The sequence below is a fragment of the Anguilla anguilla genome, chromosome 2 (genome assembly GCF_013347855.1).
Source record: "Anguilla anguilla isolate fAngAng1 chromosome 2, fAngAng1.pri, whole genome shotgun sequence".
NCBI lineage: Eukaryota > Metazoa > Chordata > Actinopteri > Anguilliformes > Anguillidae > Anguilla > Anguilla anguilla.
Window position 1 is genome coordinate 50,210,421 of NC_049202.1, and position 20,289 is coordinate 50,230,709.

General features: G+C 39.3%; 1 protein-coding gene across 1 annotated transcript in view; it reads left to right on the top strand.

Moving 5' to 3' along the window:
- Nucleotides 1-448: 448 nt before the first annotated feature.
- Nucleotides 449-20,289, top strand: part of LOC118220537 (neuronal-specific septin-3-like) — a 66,854-nt gene continuing 47,013 nt past the window's right edge. Inside the window, exons 1-2 of the mRNA XM_035404357.1 lie at nt 449-707; nt 9,577-10,890. Coding sequence (XP_035260248.1) covers nt 653-707; nt 9,577-10,890 — 1,369 coding nt within the window. The 5' untranslated portion in view covers nt 449-652. The remainder of the gene's footprint in view (nt 708-9,576; nt 10,891-20,289) is intronic.

The following is a 20,289-nucleotide window of genomic DNA, read 5'->3' on the forward strand; positions in this document are numbered from 1 at the left end:
CAGTGTTCTGTTCAATTGCATAGGCATGCATTGGAATTTAGTGCATGCCTGTATTAAAATGACCACTTTGCCAGTTTCCATCTTCAGCCCTTAAGTGATGCTTTCTTTATGTAAAGAAAGACCTTCTACATCTACGGATAGTTTAGAACATTGGGCATAAGTCAGTGTAATTCATATAATATATGCAATATATAAATGTACGAGTTTTGCAGGAAATTGCGGCCGAATATGAACTCCTCCAACAGACCACCCATTCAAAGGTGTCAAACTTCGCAAGAAAAAAGAGGCGGGGTCGCAGGGGAGTACCTATGGATTTAGCGAAGTGCGGGTAGGTGAAGCGTGAAACGTGATCCAGCCAATCTGCTCGAAGGGATGGTCTTTTCGGGGTTTCCGAAGGGGAGGAGGCTTATCAGAAACCCATTTGTTCTTACTGAGTTCCAATCGTGATGAAACCAGTTTAAGACGGTGCGGTTGTGCGGTCGGATGTTGAGTGGATTTGAGATTTTTAAAAATAAAGGCTGTAAATTCTTTCGATTCTTTTCATGTCTGGCTAGAGGTATTTTAGTTTGGTTTTATTATTTAGAAATAAAAGTGCGTTTATTTTGTTGTGTATCTTGCCTAGCCAGAGTTTACTGGGACCAAAACAGTCAGGATGTCAGACTTTTCTGTGAATGACCATCTTGAGGGGATATTGTCCGACTTTGAAGGTAGGTCGATACTCCCGCTACCGTTACCTTTGTTACTACAATCTTTGGCTATCCAGCTTCTTCTGCAGTAGCCTACATCATTTTGGTCAGTATAAAACCGTAGGTACTGATCAGTAGATATGTATTTGAAACATTTGGAACAACCAATGATCTAACAAAGGGAAACTTTGTACAAGACTTCTGAAGTCGTTTTAGCGTTGTGAGATATAAAAAAAATCCTCTTCAATCGCATCGCATTTCCCTCAAACCAACTTTAAAAACAATTATTCTGTAGTACATGGATTTAAGTTAGTTTCGCATACATTTGAAGAATCGCTTCCATTCTTCGAAATGATTATCATTAACTGTAGCTGTCCTGATTCAAGTGAAGTAACATATAAGCGCCAGGTAAAAGCATGAACCAGCAATAAAAGTTTGCGCTTTGTATAACGGCTGTAATTCGCAATGAAAACGTGCAGCAGTAACTACAAATGTACTTTCTGTAGAAAAGCATAAGAAGCGCGATAAAGTCAACCACGCTAAGTATTCTCAAGTTTTAATTTCCAGAATGGATATGATGAATTGAGAATCAGTAATAGGTGTACAACATTGACTGGGGTGAATAGAGCCCACTCGCAACATTCACTTTAAGTGGTTAGAGCCCACCCTCTCCCCCAAAGGCCCCCAGAGAGTACTCGGTTGAAGGACTTTCTTCCTCTGTAATATAATATGTATTATATTATCTGCTCTGTAAAAGATTAAGCATTATTCCACAAATCAACTTCAGCACTTGAAGAGAAATACTGAATGTCAGTCACAGCAAAATTAAATAGAATGAGAATGGAAACATTCAATCCATAATATGCTACTATTAATAGGTGAAGGCATATTCTGATACTTTTCTTGTTAGAATCCAGTGCATTCATGTTTATCTCCACGAAGATTAAAATTTTAGCTAGAGAAACATTGACATATTCAAACTTTGAATCCCTTCCTCATTCTCCACATGCAAACACTTATTGATAAGAGTAAGATTTGTGGATTGTCTCTTAATAGTATTTTACCATGAAAGACCACAATTGGCAGTGATGGTGGCTGACTTTGTCCTCCTGTATTAAGTTGCATTGTGCTGAAAATAATGATATAAAGCTGAAACAATGCATGGAGGCACAAGGTAACAGACAATCATTCAAGAACAGGGTGCTGGCTATTTGTGGCACTTTTTAAATATAAATATAAAATATAAATGCTTACATTGTATCCTATATTCATGTTAGCAACCATACCTCCATGTACCCTGCACCCCACTCCTGCCAAATGGCTGAGGCTTAGTAGGTGTGGGTTTAGTTAGTGCTGAGATGGGAGACCTCATGGGAAATTCTAAGTTGCTGCTGGAAGTGGTGTTAGTAGGCCAGTTGGTGGTGATATTTTTTCCATTATCTGTACCCACTTATTCCTGGTCAGGGTCATGGGAGGTGCTGGAACCTATCCCAGTATGCACTGGGCGAGAGGCAGGAATACTCCCTGGACAGTTCACCAGGCTATTGTGCCACCAGATTTGTGAGAATTATACTGAGAAAATTGGTAGAAGGGGAATCCACTAGGAATGGTGGCAGAAAAAAAGTGTCTGAAGCAATTTAACAATTCTGTCCATTGATGTAAACTTTCTCAGTGAAATATATTTACAGACTACTTTGCATGGCTATTTTGAATAATGTCAATAATGTAACAACCTTCTATACATTTTGGAAGAAGGCAAGCAGGCTTTACATGAGATATTTTCAAACATATATACACATTAAGAAGAGATCAGCAGTGACTTGTTCGCTGTGATTTAATCTGCCTGGTCACACAGGTGTGAATTTCATAAGTAAAAAAACTTGGCAAGGAGTGCAGTATGAAATATGTGCAGCTTTTCCAGGATTATGCAGGTTTTACACCATTGTAGCTCTCAGAGTGTTCCCCCACATTTTAAGAAACCCATTGAAATGTATCATTAACTTTGCAAGTGCAGTTTAGGAAATTTCACCCAACCTCAAGCACAACCTCAAGCCTGGCCTGCTAGCTATCAGCAGAACATAGTAGTATCACCAAACAAAGATGTACTCATGGTCAGTTCAGACTCAAAAAACTGAAAAATCAAGAAAAAAAACCGAGAAGCCATGCTATTATTCTGAATTAATTATATTTTGATATTTTGTCTTAAAGAAAGAATGAAAATAAAAAGTATCTTTTATGGTGTCCTGTGTTGAAAGAGCATTATTACACAAGAGCCCTTGTGCTGCTGTTGAGCACAGCAACCTCCTTGACGTCCAGGCATTGCCTTTTAAGTGAAATGGCATGTCATCCACTGTGACCTGTGATCAGAAGGAATTGTGTTATTCATTCTTTTTCCATCAGGAATCAGCATTAATTGTCAGGAATGAACTTTCTGCAGTATTCTTTCTGCCTGTCTGTCTTATAATGTGACCAAAGACTAAAAGGATGGATTTAAGTGGTCGATTTTGTGTGACAGCTTCAAATAGAATTGGGTGAAAGCACACAATTGTTGATTTCCATGGCTTTTGAAAGCAGCGGTGCCAGTCCTGTAGTGTTTAGTGTTCTGCTTTTTCTCAGTGGTAAGTTAAAATACATCAAGTTCAAATTGTATTTAGTTTCTTGCAATGGGGAAAATGTGGCAAAAAATAATAATTTTAAGCATACATTTAATTTTGTTTAATCTTGAATAATACCTAGTGGTTCATTTAAACATATATACCCCACAATAAGCCTCATTGAAGACATGCATTAATATGCAGAAGCCTTGTTAAAGCTGTGAAAGACAAGTCCTCTTTGACCTTGGCTCATGCCACTGTTTTGTGTGGTGATGCATGATTTTGTTGCTGGTGACTGTGCCATGCTATTTTAAAATTTGTACCCATTGTGTCCTGATAAATTTATATAAACGGCTCTTAGCCAGCAAGGAAAATTAAGGGGTCCGTTGCTGTTCCCCTGAGACAAAAAGATGGAGTTAAGCTGTGCTTAGACTGAAGCACAAGAGCAGGTGAAAGCTATGGATGCCAACTCTCGATCTCAAAGTTTTTTTTTTTTTTTTGGGCGGGACGAGAATAGCTGACCGCATTGAGGATGGGGCAGATGTAAAGAAGCTGGGCTGAGCACTTGGCCTTCTGAAATCCAAGGCAACCTTAGTTTGGGGCCTCACTTGATCTTGGAAATGCAATCCTGTTCTCCTAATGGCCACACCAGTGATTTGGTTACGCTAGTAGCACTGGAAGAAGAAGAGATGCATTTTTCATGTTGACAACTGGCATAAAATAAAAATAAAGGGTTTGGTTACGTGCCCTTTGCCACATTCTTTCTGCCTGTTGCATTCCAGTTGGCATTAAAGCATCAGACTGAAGGCAGCTGATCCAGTAGGCACTGAGCATTGGTGGGCTACGGGGGGAGGGATGGAGTTCATTAACTGCATCATTAAGATCTGTAACTGAACCACCAAACTTCTTTCACTGTAATTATGTTAGTTTATTTAAGGTTTGTAGTATTTGTATGTGTGATGGTTTCATTGCTTGGTTATTTGGGGTAAATAAAACAATGTTATGTGAACGGGCAAAAACATGCTGGTGGCACACAGGAAAGAGGGTTTGGATTTTGGCCCATAAACATGATTTATCTGGACTTTCTCTCAAATCCTGGACATTACTTTTTACTGCTTTTGTTTTGTCTAAGACAAGGTTCTGTTTGCTTTATGTGGCTGTTGTCTGAATTTTACTGTCAAAATGGAACACTGTTTCCAAAATCGGCTTTAAAACTGCTTGAATTTGAAACGAATGCTAACAAGACCAAATATGGCTGCAGTGCAGTGCAGGCAAATTGTTTGACTGCACAAAAAACAAACAGGAATTAAGCAGCAAAACTGTGAATTAAAAGCTATAGCCATTGCATAAATAGTATGTAACTGACTAAAGCTGGGCATCTTCAGTTTAACCAGTTTGCATTTTGAAGAAATAGTGCAGAACTAAATACACTCATTGTTTCTGCCATCGACTGTTGTGTTCTCTTTTCCTGTTATTTGGTAGAATCAAATGTGACCAATTGGAAAGACAGTCTGAGGTGTGAAGTCAGGTTGAGGGTCTCCAGGCCTCAGGCAGGGGCTGAGGTGTTCTTGTGCCTGTAGCAATAGCACTGTAAAAGATAGCTTGGAATTCTGGATCCAGATGTGCCTGTGTACAGAGGAAGTTTCCACAGGTAATCAGCACACACCTGATGTTCTCTGTGCTGCTGATGGGGCCGTCAGTAAATACCAGCGTGGAATGCGGGGACTGAGCGGGGAGAGGTCTTCTGGGACAAGTCCTTGCTTGCTCCACAGGACTGTACACTCAGGAGACAGAATACCTACTCTCATGTAATCTATGGATGGAGAGCTGTGGTAGTTCACCAAGGACTGTCTAGCATTTGCAAGTACAGCAGCTGCGAAGCCATGTTTGAATTCACGGTTGTCCTCCACTACCATGTTCAGCAACAAAATCAAATGAGATGTTGATATTTGTAACTGATGACACCATTAAAACTCCAGAGAGTAGTTGTGTCTTAAGAGGGTGGTTGTTTATTGCCAGACGGGGGCATGCGCTACTCTCACTAGTGTTAGCCCCGGAGCCTCCTTTCCAGCTTGCCTCTGGGATTTTGGCTCTTAATAGATTAAATCAGTCCCTGCAACCCCTAATTCAGTGATGTATACCATGAACAATAAATCTAGGGCTTCAGATCACTGGCTGACCATCGATGTGTAGCCTATGAGTCCAAGCAGTTTCATCTATCAGCTTTGTTGTATATGTTTTTGTCTGGAAAACTCATTAGAAAACACAAACACATTTCATTGCTTTCATTATTCTACCTCTAAGGTCCAAACACGCAATATGTCCTTGTGAGCTGACCCTGTCACCATGCTTGTGTCTTAATGACCGCTTTGGGATTACATTGTTTCCCAGTGGTTGGCATTTGACATTTATGTGTTGAAAAGTGTCAAAACCCAGAATCATAAGATTTCTAAGTGACAAGAGTGTTGTTTCCTGCAAAAATTGTGTGTGCTAATACGTACCACTGTAATTACAGTTCTAAAAAGCAATGCTAGCCCTTGATAATTGCAGTTTTTATCTGTGATCAATTAAAGGAAGCTAGAATGGACAAACAGTTGGATAAAATAGACTACACTTCCTGTAGAACTGGAGCAAACATCAGGCCAAGCGTCTGATGTTCTAAAAATGGTACATAAGTAAATACACTTTGTTAATTTTCCTGATTGGAGATTTGGAAGAAGCTCACAGGTTCTTTTATTTTTTATCATTTTCAAAAGGCAGTGTACTGCTATGTGAAAACCGAGAGGATTAAGGCTCTGAAATTCTGTGGGAAAGTGTTCTTTGGGAAGCAGAGTCAGTGCGCATAGCTGAGGCAGTAATGCTTTTTAGCAAATTTGAAAGGGAGCCAGTAGCTGCCTGACACCGGCCTTTCTTTAACTTGAGCGTATGGGCGGGCAAGTTCACACTTGCGTCTGTGACTTTGATAAAAGTGACTTGGCTCAGTTGCGCAATTTAAATAGGTAGGTGGGTATACTTGTCTAAGGGGGATAACTGCATCTCTCCAGTAACTCTAAACGAGCTGTAATAATGTCATCTTCCCTACCAAAATGATAGTACCAGGTTTTGTCTGATTTATTCAGTCTGAATGCTGTATTTATACATGAGAAATGGCCCTTGAACTGAAAGTAAAATAAGCTGTAACGCATTTACTAAAATGCATGTATTATAATTTGTGAAGGGTGGTGGCGTAGTGTAGTGATTAAAGAACTAGTGGTGTAGTGAGTTTTTTTTTTTTTTTTTGCCTTTTCCCCCTTTTCTTCAAATTTGTAACTGGACTCTCAGCTAATGATTCAAGAGAGCAGACACAAGGGGCACTTTTTTTATCACACTGCAGCTCACAAGTCAGGCTTGAGCAGAGATGAGTCAAAGGAATATGTTTCATACCCAATTTAACAGGAAGACTTGTAGGTGTCTGATTGACCAACGGGGGTTGCTAGAGAATGATGAGATGTGAATCCCTGCCAGCTGAGCCCTCCCTAACTCAACCCTAGATGACGCTACTGCCAATAATGTGTCACCCTGTGGGGCTACAGTTAGCAATGGCACAGGCTTGATTTGACCTCTGCTATTGGGGTTCATCCATGCACTAGAACGAAAACCGTACCTTAGCTAGATGAGCCACTCAGCAGCCCCAGAAGTGGGTGACTAAATCATATTTCTGGTTCAAAACGTAGATGGGACACGGTGCTGTTGCACTCTTGACCAAAGCATTTAACGAGTGTTGTATTAATGGGCAATATATACAAATGTTAGCTTTTAAGCAATTCTGGGGAAAGTGTGTGTTGAATTAATGTACAAACAATAGAAATGTATAAAATCCTATTTCTGTGATGTTAATGTTAACAGCACTGATCAGCACTAAACAAAGAAAATATCGTGCCTCATAAGGATCCAGAACTACTTAGCTCTTTCCTGTGTTTCTGTACACTGGAAAGGTATGTACAAACATGTATGAGAGTGAAGTCAGCTAGAAGTACTGGGCTCACACCATGCTACCTGTTCCAAAGTTTTCAATGACCTGCGACTGTCATAACAAAAAGCGATGGGGGCTGTCTTACCTCCACACATAGATGAGCGATGCACTGAGGACACTGATTGCCTTGTTGTGGAATTCCGGGTCAGCGCAAAAGCTGCAGTAATCCGACCCATCCGCCCACAACCCCCAAAGACACCCTTTTTGTGAATTGGCCTTTTGTTCAGAGGGAAGAGCTGCCATTTCCACCAAAGGTACACAGATGAAAGGCTGTGTTTGCTTGTAGATTTTACTCCTAGGTTCCGGAATGCGGGCGCCCAATAAGTTGTGCAAAGCATGTGTTGGGATATATATTCCATATTATTTAGCTCTGTTGTATTGAACCCCACTCTTCCAAATGTTTCCCAAGTTCCTGTTTTTGCTAGCAGAATCTGAACTGGAGTTCTGAATTATTTTTTTACTTTTTTTTTTTTTTTTTTCATTTTTAAGAGCCCAACTCCAGAAGTGAAATTATTGTTAGGATTGGAAAAGGCTCCCAAATGCAAATTCTGCTTCTATCATCTTCATATATGTTCTCCTCCCTCAGCTTCACTGTCTGTTTCCAGTCATATTTTATCCATCCTGTTTGTATAGAAATGCAGGTTTGAAATAAGCAGGAGCCATAGTATAGACTGTTTGTGCTAAGGATGTGCATGTGAAGTACAAGAATGTGACATTTGCTGTCCTTTATTATTCTGGCCTCAATCATTATTGTAGGAAATTCTGGGAAAAACTCTTCAGATCATTCATCGCCTTCTCGGTAGTTCCCTGAGAGACAGGACTAGACCACCTGATAACATACAAACACAGGATGTGAACCAATAACTGTTACAACATCAGTGTGACAGCTCAGAGGATTAAAGTGAACTAAACAAGAGGAAGCTGACCCTGAAAAGAAGAGAAAAAAGATCTAATGAAGAGATGTAGTAAACCTGGTGAATCCAAATCTGTTTTACATCATGTATATATTTGGCATTCGGATATAAATATTCTGATTCATTACCTCTGATAACGAGGCTCTGGCTGTTTTTTGCTTTTTAAATTCCTGCCTTCATGTTTATTATGCAATATTGTTGAGTGTTCATAGATTAATGCAGAAACACATTAACAGTGAGCATACACTTCATGAAGTGATTGATTCTGATGGTGAAAAATTTGAATTCCTTTGTATCTGGAAGTCAGCCTGCGCATGTATTCATTTATTTAAACATTAACCATCTATTACATACAAGCACAATGTTTGAACAAATATACCTCGACTTGTTGCTCTGCACTTCAAGACTGCCTAGGTTCCATAAGCTAAAATACTGATAATATATCTTTTGTGTATTACCAACCCCCTCATCCTGCTGGCAGAGTCAACCCATGTGAAACAATAGTTCTCCTTCTTTACCAAGAGGCCAGTGGCCAAGAGCAAAGAAGATGTTTCTGCCTCTGTCCCACACTGTCTAGCTTTGACCTGACATTGATGTTACTCTGTAATCATCCTGCACTATCCTGGCATAGCTTCCAGTGCATTCATTGTCCTAGCTACTGTACATTAATACAACATATCAGTGTTGGGATGTTCTAACAAAACAAATAAAATATTTGTTCAATCAGCATGGCATATTATGCCCTTGCTTTTAGATGTCTTCTAACACATTGGTATTTGCTCTCATAGAGGTACCACTGTCTTTTTTTGAGACAGACTAGGCTATAGGATTACAACATATCTTTCTGTGATGTCATGTAGACCTCAAAGGAAGATGAAATGGACAGAGTTGTAATTATAACTTGAGTTTAACAATATGTCTGGCAGACATGAACTGAATTGTGGGTCTTGTCAGCATTTACAGAGAAGGGTCATCTCTTAGGGCATCTGTTACAAAATATCTGCAGGATGATGGTTGATTTATTATTATGGAATTATCAAAGGACTGCAGAACTTTGAAGCATGCCAGTAAACACAGCAATGTATTTTCAGTTACAAATACTCTGTACCTTGAAATCTTTTCTGAATCACTTTTTGTGTCTTGGGCCAAACAAATGAGTAGTTATGGCATGCTGGTCTGCTGATGCTGGTCTAAATCAGCTTATCAGTCATATGTACAGCACAATACCAGACTGTAATATTGAATAATATTTCATCTATGTCTTGTTACTCACAGTACAGAGAAATATATTTTAACTTGGAACACAAACAAGAATCATCATCATCAATTTACTTTAATAATGTTAATGTTTGTTTCTTTTCTTTTCACAGCTCTGAAAAGATCCTTCGACATTGAGGATGTGGACGATATCCCCACTTTCTCTCCCACGGCCACTCTCAGTTCACCTTTCAGCCCTGGCCCCATCTTAAACAAGACCAATGAAGGAAGAGGGCAAACAACACACATTTCCCCATCCTACCAATCACGGATCAGTATCGGCTCAAACCCCTCTCCAAGTCCAGTGATGAAGAATAAAATGAACACCAGCTTATCCTTTAATCGTGGCACCATGGCTATAGCCAAAACCAATGGAAACATGGGTCCAGGAATCACTAGGGTCTCATCTTTCCAGAGCAAATTCAACCCAAATGGGTTCACCTCTTGCTCCAGTCCTGGGAGTGATAATGACAGCCTGCATAGCTCCTCCTCCAGCCTGGAGTATCAGGCCTCCTCCAAGATGAGCTCCTATGCCAGCCCTCCCCAGAGCCCAATGGGCATGAGTGAGTACAAAGCCCTGCGTTTGGGGAGTCCTGCACTGAAGAAGTTCTCCTCCCATGGCAACATGTTTCATTCCGAAGTTGGGCCACCCTTAGTCATTGCTGCTGAGCCCATTGGTGTCAACCATGTGTCCATGCCATCGCTGGACCTCCACATTGCAGAGAACAGGACCATCAGGAGCACAGTCTCTCCAGGTCTTCGATACGGAAACTCTGGAGTTTCCTGGGGCTCATCTCCTCAACAGCCGAAGCCCACTGGTCTTGTAAGGGAACCATCTTTTTCATCTAGCCACCAACCCCCTAAACTGAGGGAGTCTGTTCGTCTCAACAAATTCCCTCTTGATCTGGACAGTCTAGTGTCTCAGCCTCAAGAAACTCCTGTGGAACCTCCTCCCTTCATTCCAATGCCACCTCCAAGGTCTAACTTCAAACTGAGTAGCCTTTCTAGCTCTGCCAGTCCTTCACTATCGACTAACAGCCTGGATAGCACAGACACAGGGTCCACTCATGAGCATATTGAAAATACAGAGTCCATGTCTGCCCCTGAATCCATTCCTGTCCCTAGTGTCAGTGAGTCTCCCGTTCCTCTCTCTCCTGCACAGACCCCACAGCTCAAGCTGGCCTCACAGCCACAGGTGGTACAGCTTAGCCCAGTGTCCTCCCCTCTGCCCAGTCAGATGGGCATCGTCAGTGACCCTGAACAGGAAGTGGCAACGGTAAAGGAGAGTGTGGGGTCCATACTGCAGAGGATTGCCTCCTTCTCAAGAGCTGAAAAGCCATTCCCCGGACCCATGGAAAACCACTATTGCAACAGGGTGGAGAAAGAGGTGTCACCAGTGCAACACCAGATGTTCAAGAAGGGAGAGGGTAAGAGCTGCGAATATCTGTCTATTTAAGTTTTAAATAAAGTAAATTAATTAGCCTATCACAAGACAATAAAATTAGGTTTCTCCTAAGTAGCTTTGTTGAAGGACATGGTGATTGAAACATTTTCTCAAGATTTGCCAGATTCTACCATGAAGACATACTATTTGTTGAACCAGAAGGTAGTATGAAGCAATAGAGGTGCCTGCTCGGAGGTTCTCCTGTCTGACATGATGCTGTCATCACAGATATATATATATATATATATATATATATATATGTCTTAAAAATAAAACAAATAATGAAAGAACCTAACGAATACCAGGCATATAGTTTTGACCAATTGTTGACTCCTGACAATTATAAACATGCAATGGATCTGATCATTGCTGCACTTTCAGTAATTTGATCCCCAATGGCCATTAGGCTAGGTAATTTTGTGCTTTGCAGCCAACCAGATCTGTTATAAGTTTTGTGGCAAGTCTAAGGCTGGCGGTGCAAGGAAGCGGTGTAGACAAAGTCAGTGCTTTGAGTTCAATGGGTGGAAATCAGATTGAACTCAAACACCTCAAGGTATTGCAGATTACTATCCCAATGGCAGCTTGTAAAAGTCCAGCCCTATCTAGCAAATAGTAATCACTCACTTTAAGTGCTTTGGTTTATTGGAAATGTAAACAGTACATTTCAGCAAGAGCAACCATGTAGTGTCCATATGCTTTCTGTTTTCTTTTCTCCTTCTTTCTATGTACTTATTGGAACAGAGTTTCTGCTTTTACCAACCTAAAGAAATAATTATCAAAGAACAGTAAGGATTTCCTTGTGTTTCAGCAATCACTTCACTGACTCAACTTCACTGAACTAGCCACTTAAATCTGCCAGCAAGTCATTTATAAAACAATAAGAGTGAGTTGTTCTTTACCCAATTTGAGGGATTACTTGACACAATGTTTTATAAACTTAATATCCCTTTGTTAGGTGGAAAATGCAGTTATGTGTAACAAGTTTAAAAAATGACATGGAATGTATGGTCTAGTTTAACATGCATTTTTTCATCCCACTGTGTAAACATAAAGACACACATGATTACTTGGGTCATAGTTTACAGGGTGCTATTTTTGGCGGCATGTGGTTTATCAAGGTTTTATCAGAGATTGCTGGGAGTGTTGTATCACTCAACTTGGGCTTGTAAATCATTGGCTTACTACAATTGCTGCTACTCTTCACTGCAACAACATGGCTAGATGTTGGTGGCCTGAGACCTTAATACTCCATCACAGAGGTGCCGAGTTCTGACATTATTTGGAGCACGTTTGAATGCTTTCTGCTGTCATATTGAAAAAGTTAGTTATGTGGATACCTATTTTAATTCCCCTTGGTACAAATGCATGTTAAGTGGATTGGTTGACACCAAGGGGTTCATTGGTGAAGACTCCTGGGCTACTCCAGGTCCCTGCTGTTGTGACACAAATAAACCCCTGATGCACTGGAGTGCCGCAGCCTCAGGACTGCCAGCACAACGTGCTGTTTCCTCACAGAGCTCGGGCCAGCTGTTTCCTGTGATGGGCTCGTATTGGAGAAAACTACATTATGCGAGCAGGTGACCAGTTCTGCCACATCCGAGTCCCACCAGAGCACTCTTTGTTATTGTTTTTTTAGGTTCCGTGTGTCACACTCTATGACCTGTTCTGTTTTTAAATGGTATTTTTAGATCAATGCTCATCTCACACCCAGAGTGCAGCTGGGGCCACATGTGGAGTGTATGGCAAGCTGTTATTCCTGTTTATACAGATAACAGAGAAAAAAGGGGAAATAAATGGAAGAGGGATGAAATGCCTGTATTACTTCATGCTGAACCCCTCATAAGCTTTCATGAGGGCTATGTAAATATAATTTTCTTTGCTGTTAGTGTTCTCTACATTCAGCTTTAATGCATTATAATGAACTCTTGTGAGTCAGGCACTTCATAATTAAGATTCTGAATGAATAGAGAAATCATGACTGAAGGCTCTTTAGTCGAAAATATGTGGCACATATAAAACCAATGTTATTTCACATTGGGCTGTGGTTGAAGTTCTTTAGATTGGGCTGTTCACTGTATTTCAGGGTGTATGAGGCAGGATTTTTAAAAAAAAAAAAAAAAGAAAAAAAGTTGTTGTTGGAACCACATGTGTACTTTTAGAACACCATTCTCAAAGAATGGAGATTTATAACGTGGAAATTCAAAGCCTGTTCCCACACAAAAAACATCAGAACTTTCTGCGCACTTTTCATGCGCAGAAAGTCGAGCATGATGGCCAGATTTGCAGCTGTCTGTTTTTAAGCTGAGCGCTGCAGATGCCTTGGAAAAGTGCTAGTGTAAAAATGCAGCCATTTTGGACACTTGATAGTGGAATTAAGAATGCTTCAGGGGCAGGGTTAATTCTATGAGAGTATAGTATTGTTGGCTGAGGTTGTTTTATTAAACTGGCGCCGCAGCCAGGAAAGCTTCCAAATATATGTTGCTTATCTGATGCTGTGGACTGAAAAAAAGATGGTGGTAGTTTTAAACCAATATTTTACAACTGCATTGGGCTATTGTGATAAGGAATTGAAAAACAGATACCAGAAGGAGTAATAATCCTGCTGCTGGTTCATATGATCATTGGATTTATAGTAACATATGTCGTTGTTCCCTCCCTTACATTATGTCAGTAGTCTCTGTTTTGCTTGCAGATATTATGAGGCCAGCATAACCTTTAACTGAGCTCTGGCAGTTTCAGTCAACATTTTATTTGGCAAGAAAATTGAAGTGTAAACTCAAAAAAGTAATTAACTCGTGGGAATCTTCTGTTAAAATTTTTAAGCACAACTTATTTTCACTTTTTTTATAGAAATATAGACCAATCTGCACCAAATGACACACCTATGTGAACTGCAAGTGATAACCTGTCTGCTTGCATTGGTTATGTGCACGCTGTGTTATGAACACACTAAGGGTCACGTAAGTACCCTCACCTTCTGACGCACCGTAGACACTCTGTTTTCTCATTGCCAGCCAACCAGTTAAGACTTCTCAGGTTTTATTTATCTTTCACTTTTGTCAACAATGAGTAGTTTTGTTTTTTGTTTAGCATTCCCTTTCTGAGAGTTTCATAAAATTCTCATTCTTTTTAGAAAGAATTGACAATGGCACACGTCGATCCATTGTTCGGGTTACATTTAAATAATTACAATGCACATTGTAATTTGAGTATGCAGACACTGATATCAAAATGAACTGATAATTAGACATACCAATTTTATTCTTGAGGCCTGTGACTGGCTTTACTTCCATTTTTAATTAATCAGTCATTGTCCACAAAATACTATGATCAAGATGCTGTCTATTGAATGGTAGTAAAGTTGCATGTTTCTAAATAACTTGGTGAGGAAACAGACAACATATTTATTGAAGAGCAATGGAGAGTACCTACTTGAGCTATGAGTGTTTTTCAGTAGGTAATATGTTTCACAAACCCCGACAACAAAGTGAATCTGTTTTGCCGAAATTTTTCTAGCCCTAAACCCTATCATATTTCAGAAAGGAAATAATATCTGCCATACTTGTGATGTTAACGAATATATGCTTGCTTGTGTGTTTGTGTGCCTGCGTTTGTTCGTGCATGCGTGTGTTATCTTGTAATTTACACCTTTCTTCAAAGGGTCCGCCACTTTGCCTGTTAGAAGACCTAACAGTTATAACACTGGTTGATGTATTAGCTGTTCGAAAATGCGATTGGTTCTGAGCAATTCTCCAAGCCCAAAAATGACCACATAAGTTAAAAAACGGTTATCACAATACTTTATTTTTGAACCTCAGGTACATCAGATCTGTTGTAAAAATTAATTAAATGTCCATATGTGAATATTGTTATTTGGAATGTATTACTTTCTTTCAAGTATAAAGATGGTTCAACACTTTCCAATAATAGACACACAAGCAAGAACTCGCCAAAGGGCTTTCCTCTTCCTCCTTCCTTCAACAGCCAGTGAAAATAGCTTTGAAGTAGGTTAAAAAAAGACTAGCTGTTCAAAGTAAAGCACATCAGAGGTTAACTTTTTATTTTTTTATTTTTTAAACATGATTTCAGAAACATAACTGAACAGAAAGCTCATATTCAAGGACTGTGCACCTCATAATTGTAGTAATTGTTGCATCTATATAAATGTCCATGAATAAATCAGTGACTATATCTCCTTAGGATATAGGAGATTATTTTGAAGAAGCTAAACTTTATTGTGAACTACCGCGACAGACATGGAATATACAGAAAATATATTTCAATAAAATGTATTATGAAAATATATTGCCATTCTGGGTTTTCTGTAAATAAATAGTTTTTGCAGTTTTGCCTACCACACAAAAAACTATTCATGGTAAACATCTGATTTTTCTACATATGGTTCTAGCATCTGTCAGCCAACCAATTCTGAGTCAAAAACCTTTGTAAGTAGTTAATATATTCCACAATTAGTGTTCAAAACAAGGAATACATTTGTTATAATTGTCAATAGGGACAGTTGTAACACTCATTTAATGCTCTAAATCTATAGATTGTAGTCTAATGTAAACAATAGTGTTCTACCCTACACAAATTTAAAAAGGTCATTTGATTTCATTTTGGTTAGCTATTAAATATTGTTTTAACATTGCAAATGTATCAATCTGTTGTAAAAGCAGCAAATCTTCAGGCTGTAAAAGATTTAGAAATGTTATTTTTTCAAACAGATTTGATTTTCAAGCTGAGGTTTAGAAAGCTCGTAATATTGTACTGTATTAAATGTCACCACTTTTTCTGATTTCTGAAACACATATCTGAATACCAGAGTTAGTCTCTATCAGCACTTGTTTTCTGACCATAAGTATAGATGTAACACTGTCTTACACCTGTACCTGGCTAACTACCTTGCACATTTGGATAAATTTCATAAAAAGCTAGCAGATGTCATTTTTAGATGACGGATCAAGGATCATAACTATCTAAGTTTAATTATATGGTCACATAAACAAAAGAATCTATCCAACAACAAATCTACAGATAAGAAAGTGAAAAATTTACTGCAAAACAGATTTTCTCTGAGACCTTTGGAGTGGTCCACATACATTTCCCACATAGAAAGCAGATGATACTATTCATGTACAGAGCTAATATGACAGTGCAAGCTTGTTATGCAAAGAAGATATTTAGCATGTTACATCTGTACTCTGTTTAAACTGTATGCAGTCTCCCCTACTGTTCTTTGTAGCCAGTAATCAAAAACATTCCAACATATTTATTTTATCAAGTATGTTTCCTGGCAACTGTTGCTTTGACCAAAGACTCCTGTACACACCAAAATTCGGTCAACTTCCAGTTAGTCAAGTTCATTAAAAACCGGTAGTTTTTAACTTGAGAAATATGTGCTGCTTAAAAACATGGAACTTTGTGTTATATGACTGCGGTTGATTGGCGTGTTCACCGTTCAGCCTATTCCATATAATTGTGCCAGAGAATGAAGGGGGTATTCAGATGATGAAGATGATGACAATGATAATGCCTGCACTAGTGGATATAATGTGTATAATGTGTAATATATTATGTGAACATGGCTTGGGGACCTGTATTTGATTCTACTTATCAAATTATCTTGACTTCTGGCATCCTTTTAGTCTGTGAAGGATCAATATATGAGATTGATGAATATTCATTCATCACACATTCAAAGGGCCCTAAACAGAGAGCATTGAGGGAGGACTGTTAGCTGAAAGACGGGCAACACAGCAGAAACTAAAATGATCCTGAACTCTTGTTCAAAAATGCATGGTAATGGGCAGCTTTGAGATCTGTAAAGACAATAAGGTCTTGGCTTCATTTGCCAAACTCTGAAAACAACATGATGCCTCAGAGTTTCACAAATTCAAGTTCACAAATATAGCATCTTGTCCAAATTTTCTGAAGGTGCAAGTTGTTTTGTCAATCAGTAATAGGTCCACTATGGTTTTTGTATCCACATATTCATAGCAAGTACTGCAGTCTCCCCACCCTCTCTTTCTGTCACCCCCTTCCCTCCTTATCCTTATCCAGCCAGGTTCATGTTGGTGCTTGTTGAGAACAGACTGGTTTCTCTCTCTCCTATAGAGCGCAATTTATTCTGCTGTTAATTACAGTGATTTGAGGAATAAATTCTTCAGCAGCAGATGTTAAGACACCCTCCCTGTAACCCTGCCAGCTCAGACATTATCTGTCAGAGCTCCTCCTTAAGCCCTGCTTTTTGTGCAAATGGATAAATACTTCCTGACTGTTCATGCATCACTTTGTCACCTTTGTAAATGGTCATGATCAGCTTTGCTAAATGCATACAAGCATATAATTTGTTGTCTAGTCTGGTCTGCAGGGCAGTAGTTTTGTTTCAAAGCACATTCTTATTTTTCATAAAACAAGAATACATTTTGATGGATCTATAAATGCTACATTTTTTAGACTTGAGTTGGGTTTTAGATTGGGTTCGATTTGGAATACACCAGTTTTCCCTAAATGAATAACATCATAGGGTCAGTTAATTCATTGGTTTTTGTATGTTTCTGTTCACCCCAACATTGATTTTCATATTTTTTTAACATGCAATTAGGCTGCATTACATACTTCTATTAAGAACATAAATGTGATTTATGAGCACACTAACTGATTATTATAATATATTTTGGCAAGGAACTGAGGGTTTGTGATATCATTTCCCAGTTTTTTTCACAGTAGCCAGGAGGTCTAATTACCAGAGTTTGTATCCGTTTTACAACCCATTACAAACATCAGCTGCAATATTGTTGGATGAACCATAAATTATATTTTTGGGCTTGTTAATACATCTTTTCCACACCAGCTATATTTTATTTTTTTAAAGAGTGGGTACAATTGCTTTGACTTAATTATTTACTTAAGCAATTCTTTATCCCCATTTCATTATTCCCCTGGAATGGCCTAATCATAACTGTAGGTCACTCCCACCACAGTAAAGTTTGCCTCCCCGGGGGCAAAACCAATTTTGTCATCTCACATTGGAATTGTTGTGCCTCATGTAGCAGAAGTAAATGAGTCGGTAATGATTTTCCACACTGCAGGCTACACAGTACAGCAAGAGAGCAGGAGCCAGTTGGAGGTAAAAGGTGCATCCATCATGGCTGACATGTGCTACAAGTTGTTTGGAAGAACTAAAGCAGCAGGAACCCTCACCAGCTTTAAGCACATACTGCCCCTGAATGCAATGAGAGCATTGTTTTGGAATAAAATTTGCACAATTTAATACTAGGTTTTTCCCTTGAATTAATTCATTAATTCATCCATTTCTTGTAAAGACAGTGATATGTGATAGGTACATCATGTTGGAAACAGTTGAGTTATGATCACTGACATAAGAAGTAACTTGAATGTGGAGCGGGTGTCATAATGTGAAGCACCTCAGTGCTGATTTATTTCTCCTGTATGAGGAATGCATTTCTCTGCAGGGTAAAATTATTAGTTGTACAGTAGTTGCGCTGTAGGGCATTGTGTGTGCATGTAGCTGTCACCATAGCTGTGGCTGCAGGCCTTTCCATTGCTATGATCACTCATGGGGTCCACATCCTCTGATCTTAAGCAGTTATTCAGGGAGACTCACATACATTGGTATGTACCTGGATAGTTCACTGAAGCAATCAGGATTACTACCTTGCTCAAGGGTAAAATATCCATTCTAGTGAGTTAAAACTTGAAGTCATTAAACTTGAAGCCCTCCTTCTCTGCTTACTGTATGGTAGTAGAATCAGGTACAGTTAGTATACAACTGAGCACTTCACTGTCTGTCAGTAGTGTCATATTGAGTCAAATCAATAAAGAAATAGTGGTTCCCTTCTGTAATGTTTGTGAATGTTGGTGAGTAGAAGCTGAGAATAGAGACATGGTAAATGAGGAAGGACGATCAGATCAACAGTGAAGCAGCTCGATCTGTCTTCTCCTGAGATGTGTTACAGATGCACATACAGATGGCTGAGAATCTCAGGTGTCAGTTGACTTACTGCAAGCATCCAGTGATTCCTTCTTTACGCTCTGAGGATGGCTGAAAGTAAGACCCGTGCACAGCCAGCCAAGTCATGTGAAAGAATGAATGAATGAAATCTGTAGGTTTATGAATGAACTGAGGCTAGAACAGCAGTGAAACAAGGTCACTTTCTTTTTCAGATTACATGAACCGTACCATGTTTCACCCAGGATAGAACTGTTCTGCATTGTGTTTGCCTGTGTGATGGACCCTTCCTGGGTCCTTGATGGGGTGGCCTGTTCTGTAATGGCTGTAATGTAACCCAATTGGAGTGGCATTGGATGGGGACCATTTGTAAATGCCTGTAGCTCTGTCCTTCACCATGGATGAGACTAATAGAGGAAAATTTTGGGTCGTGTGGGAGTATAACCTCATCATAGAAGATTTTATTTTTGGCTGGACCGCAATAGCGGGGCCAGCCCTACAAAAGCGAATGTCTGTGACTGAGTTACTGAGTGTTGAAGTTACACCACTGGTCGGCCGAGTTATGAAGTTACACCACTGATTGGCCGGTCCAGCCATATGCTAGGTTTTGACCTGGTCTTGTTTCTATTATGTCAGGGACCACCATAAAAAGTGTACTCCATTTGACTCACGTATTTACACAATAATGATGTATGAAATCAAAAAGTAAACCTACAAACCAATGAAACGCTACACGTAAGAGTAAAACACATTTTCAAATAAATATGAGTAGAGTTTTTCCCTCACAAATAGGTTGGTGCTTTGATTTCAGTGATCTCTTTGTAAAGAAAAAGCTAACAGTTGCATTTAATCCTGAGGTAAAATTAAGGACAAACGCTGATTGAATCATGGCTTGAACACAATACAGCTTTGAATGCAAGTATTCCATGTCTGCCTTCAGCTCTGTTTACAACCGTGGAAGTAATATAACATGAATGACAGATGCTGTGTTGGAAAACAAGATACATCACATTGTAATAATTTTGTAATTGATCATGTACAGTTTGTTGGTCTGGGCTTTGAAAACACTATTCTCTTGTGTGCCATTTATTTCTGTTTGTGTGTTTGAGTTTCTAAAAGAATAAATGGCTAAAGAAATAATAAATATCTGTTACTTTGAATGTGTAGTTTGGTCCTTTGCTGGCATCTTGGATTGGCCAAACATGCTGGTCTTAGCTGTGCACTGTTACATTACAGCAACAGAGTAGAACATGGTGGCATAGTTAAGGCAGATGAAATTAAAAGGAGTAATTGAGAATAGAACTGGGACAGGACCACCCTCAGTAGCAGGCTAGGCTGAAACTTTGAAATGACATTCCACATCGTCATCACACAGAGGCCAGATGCATAAGGGGACCATGGTTACTG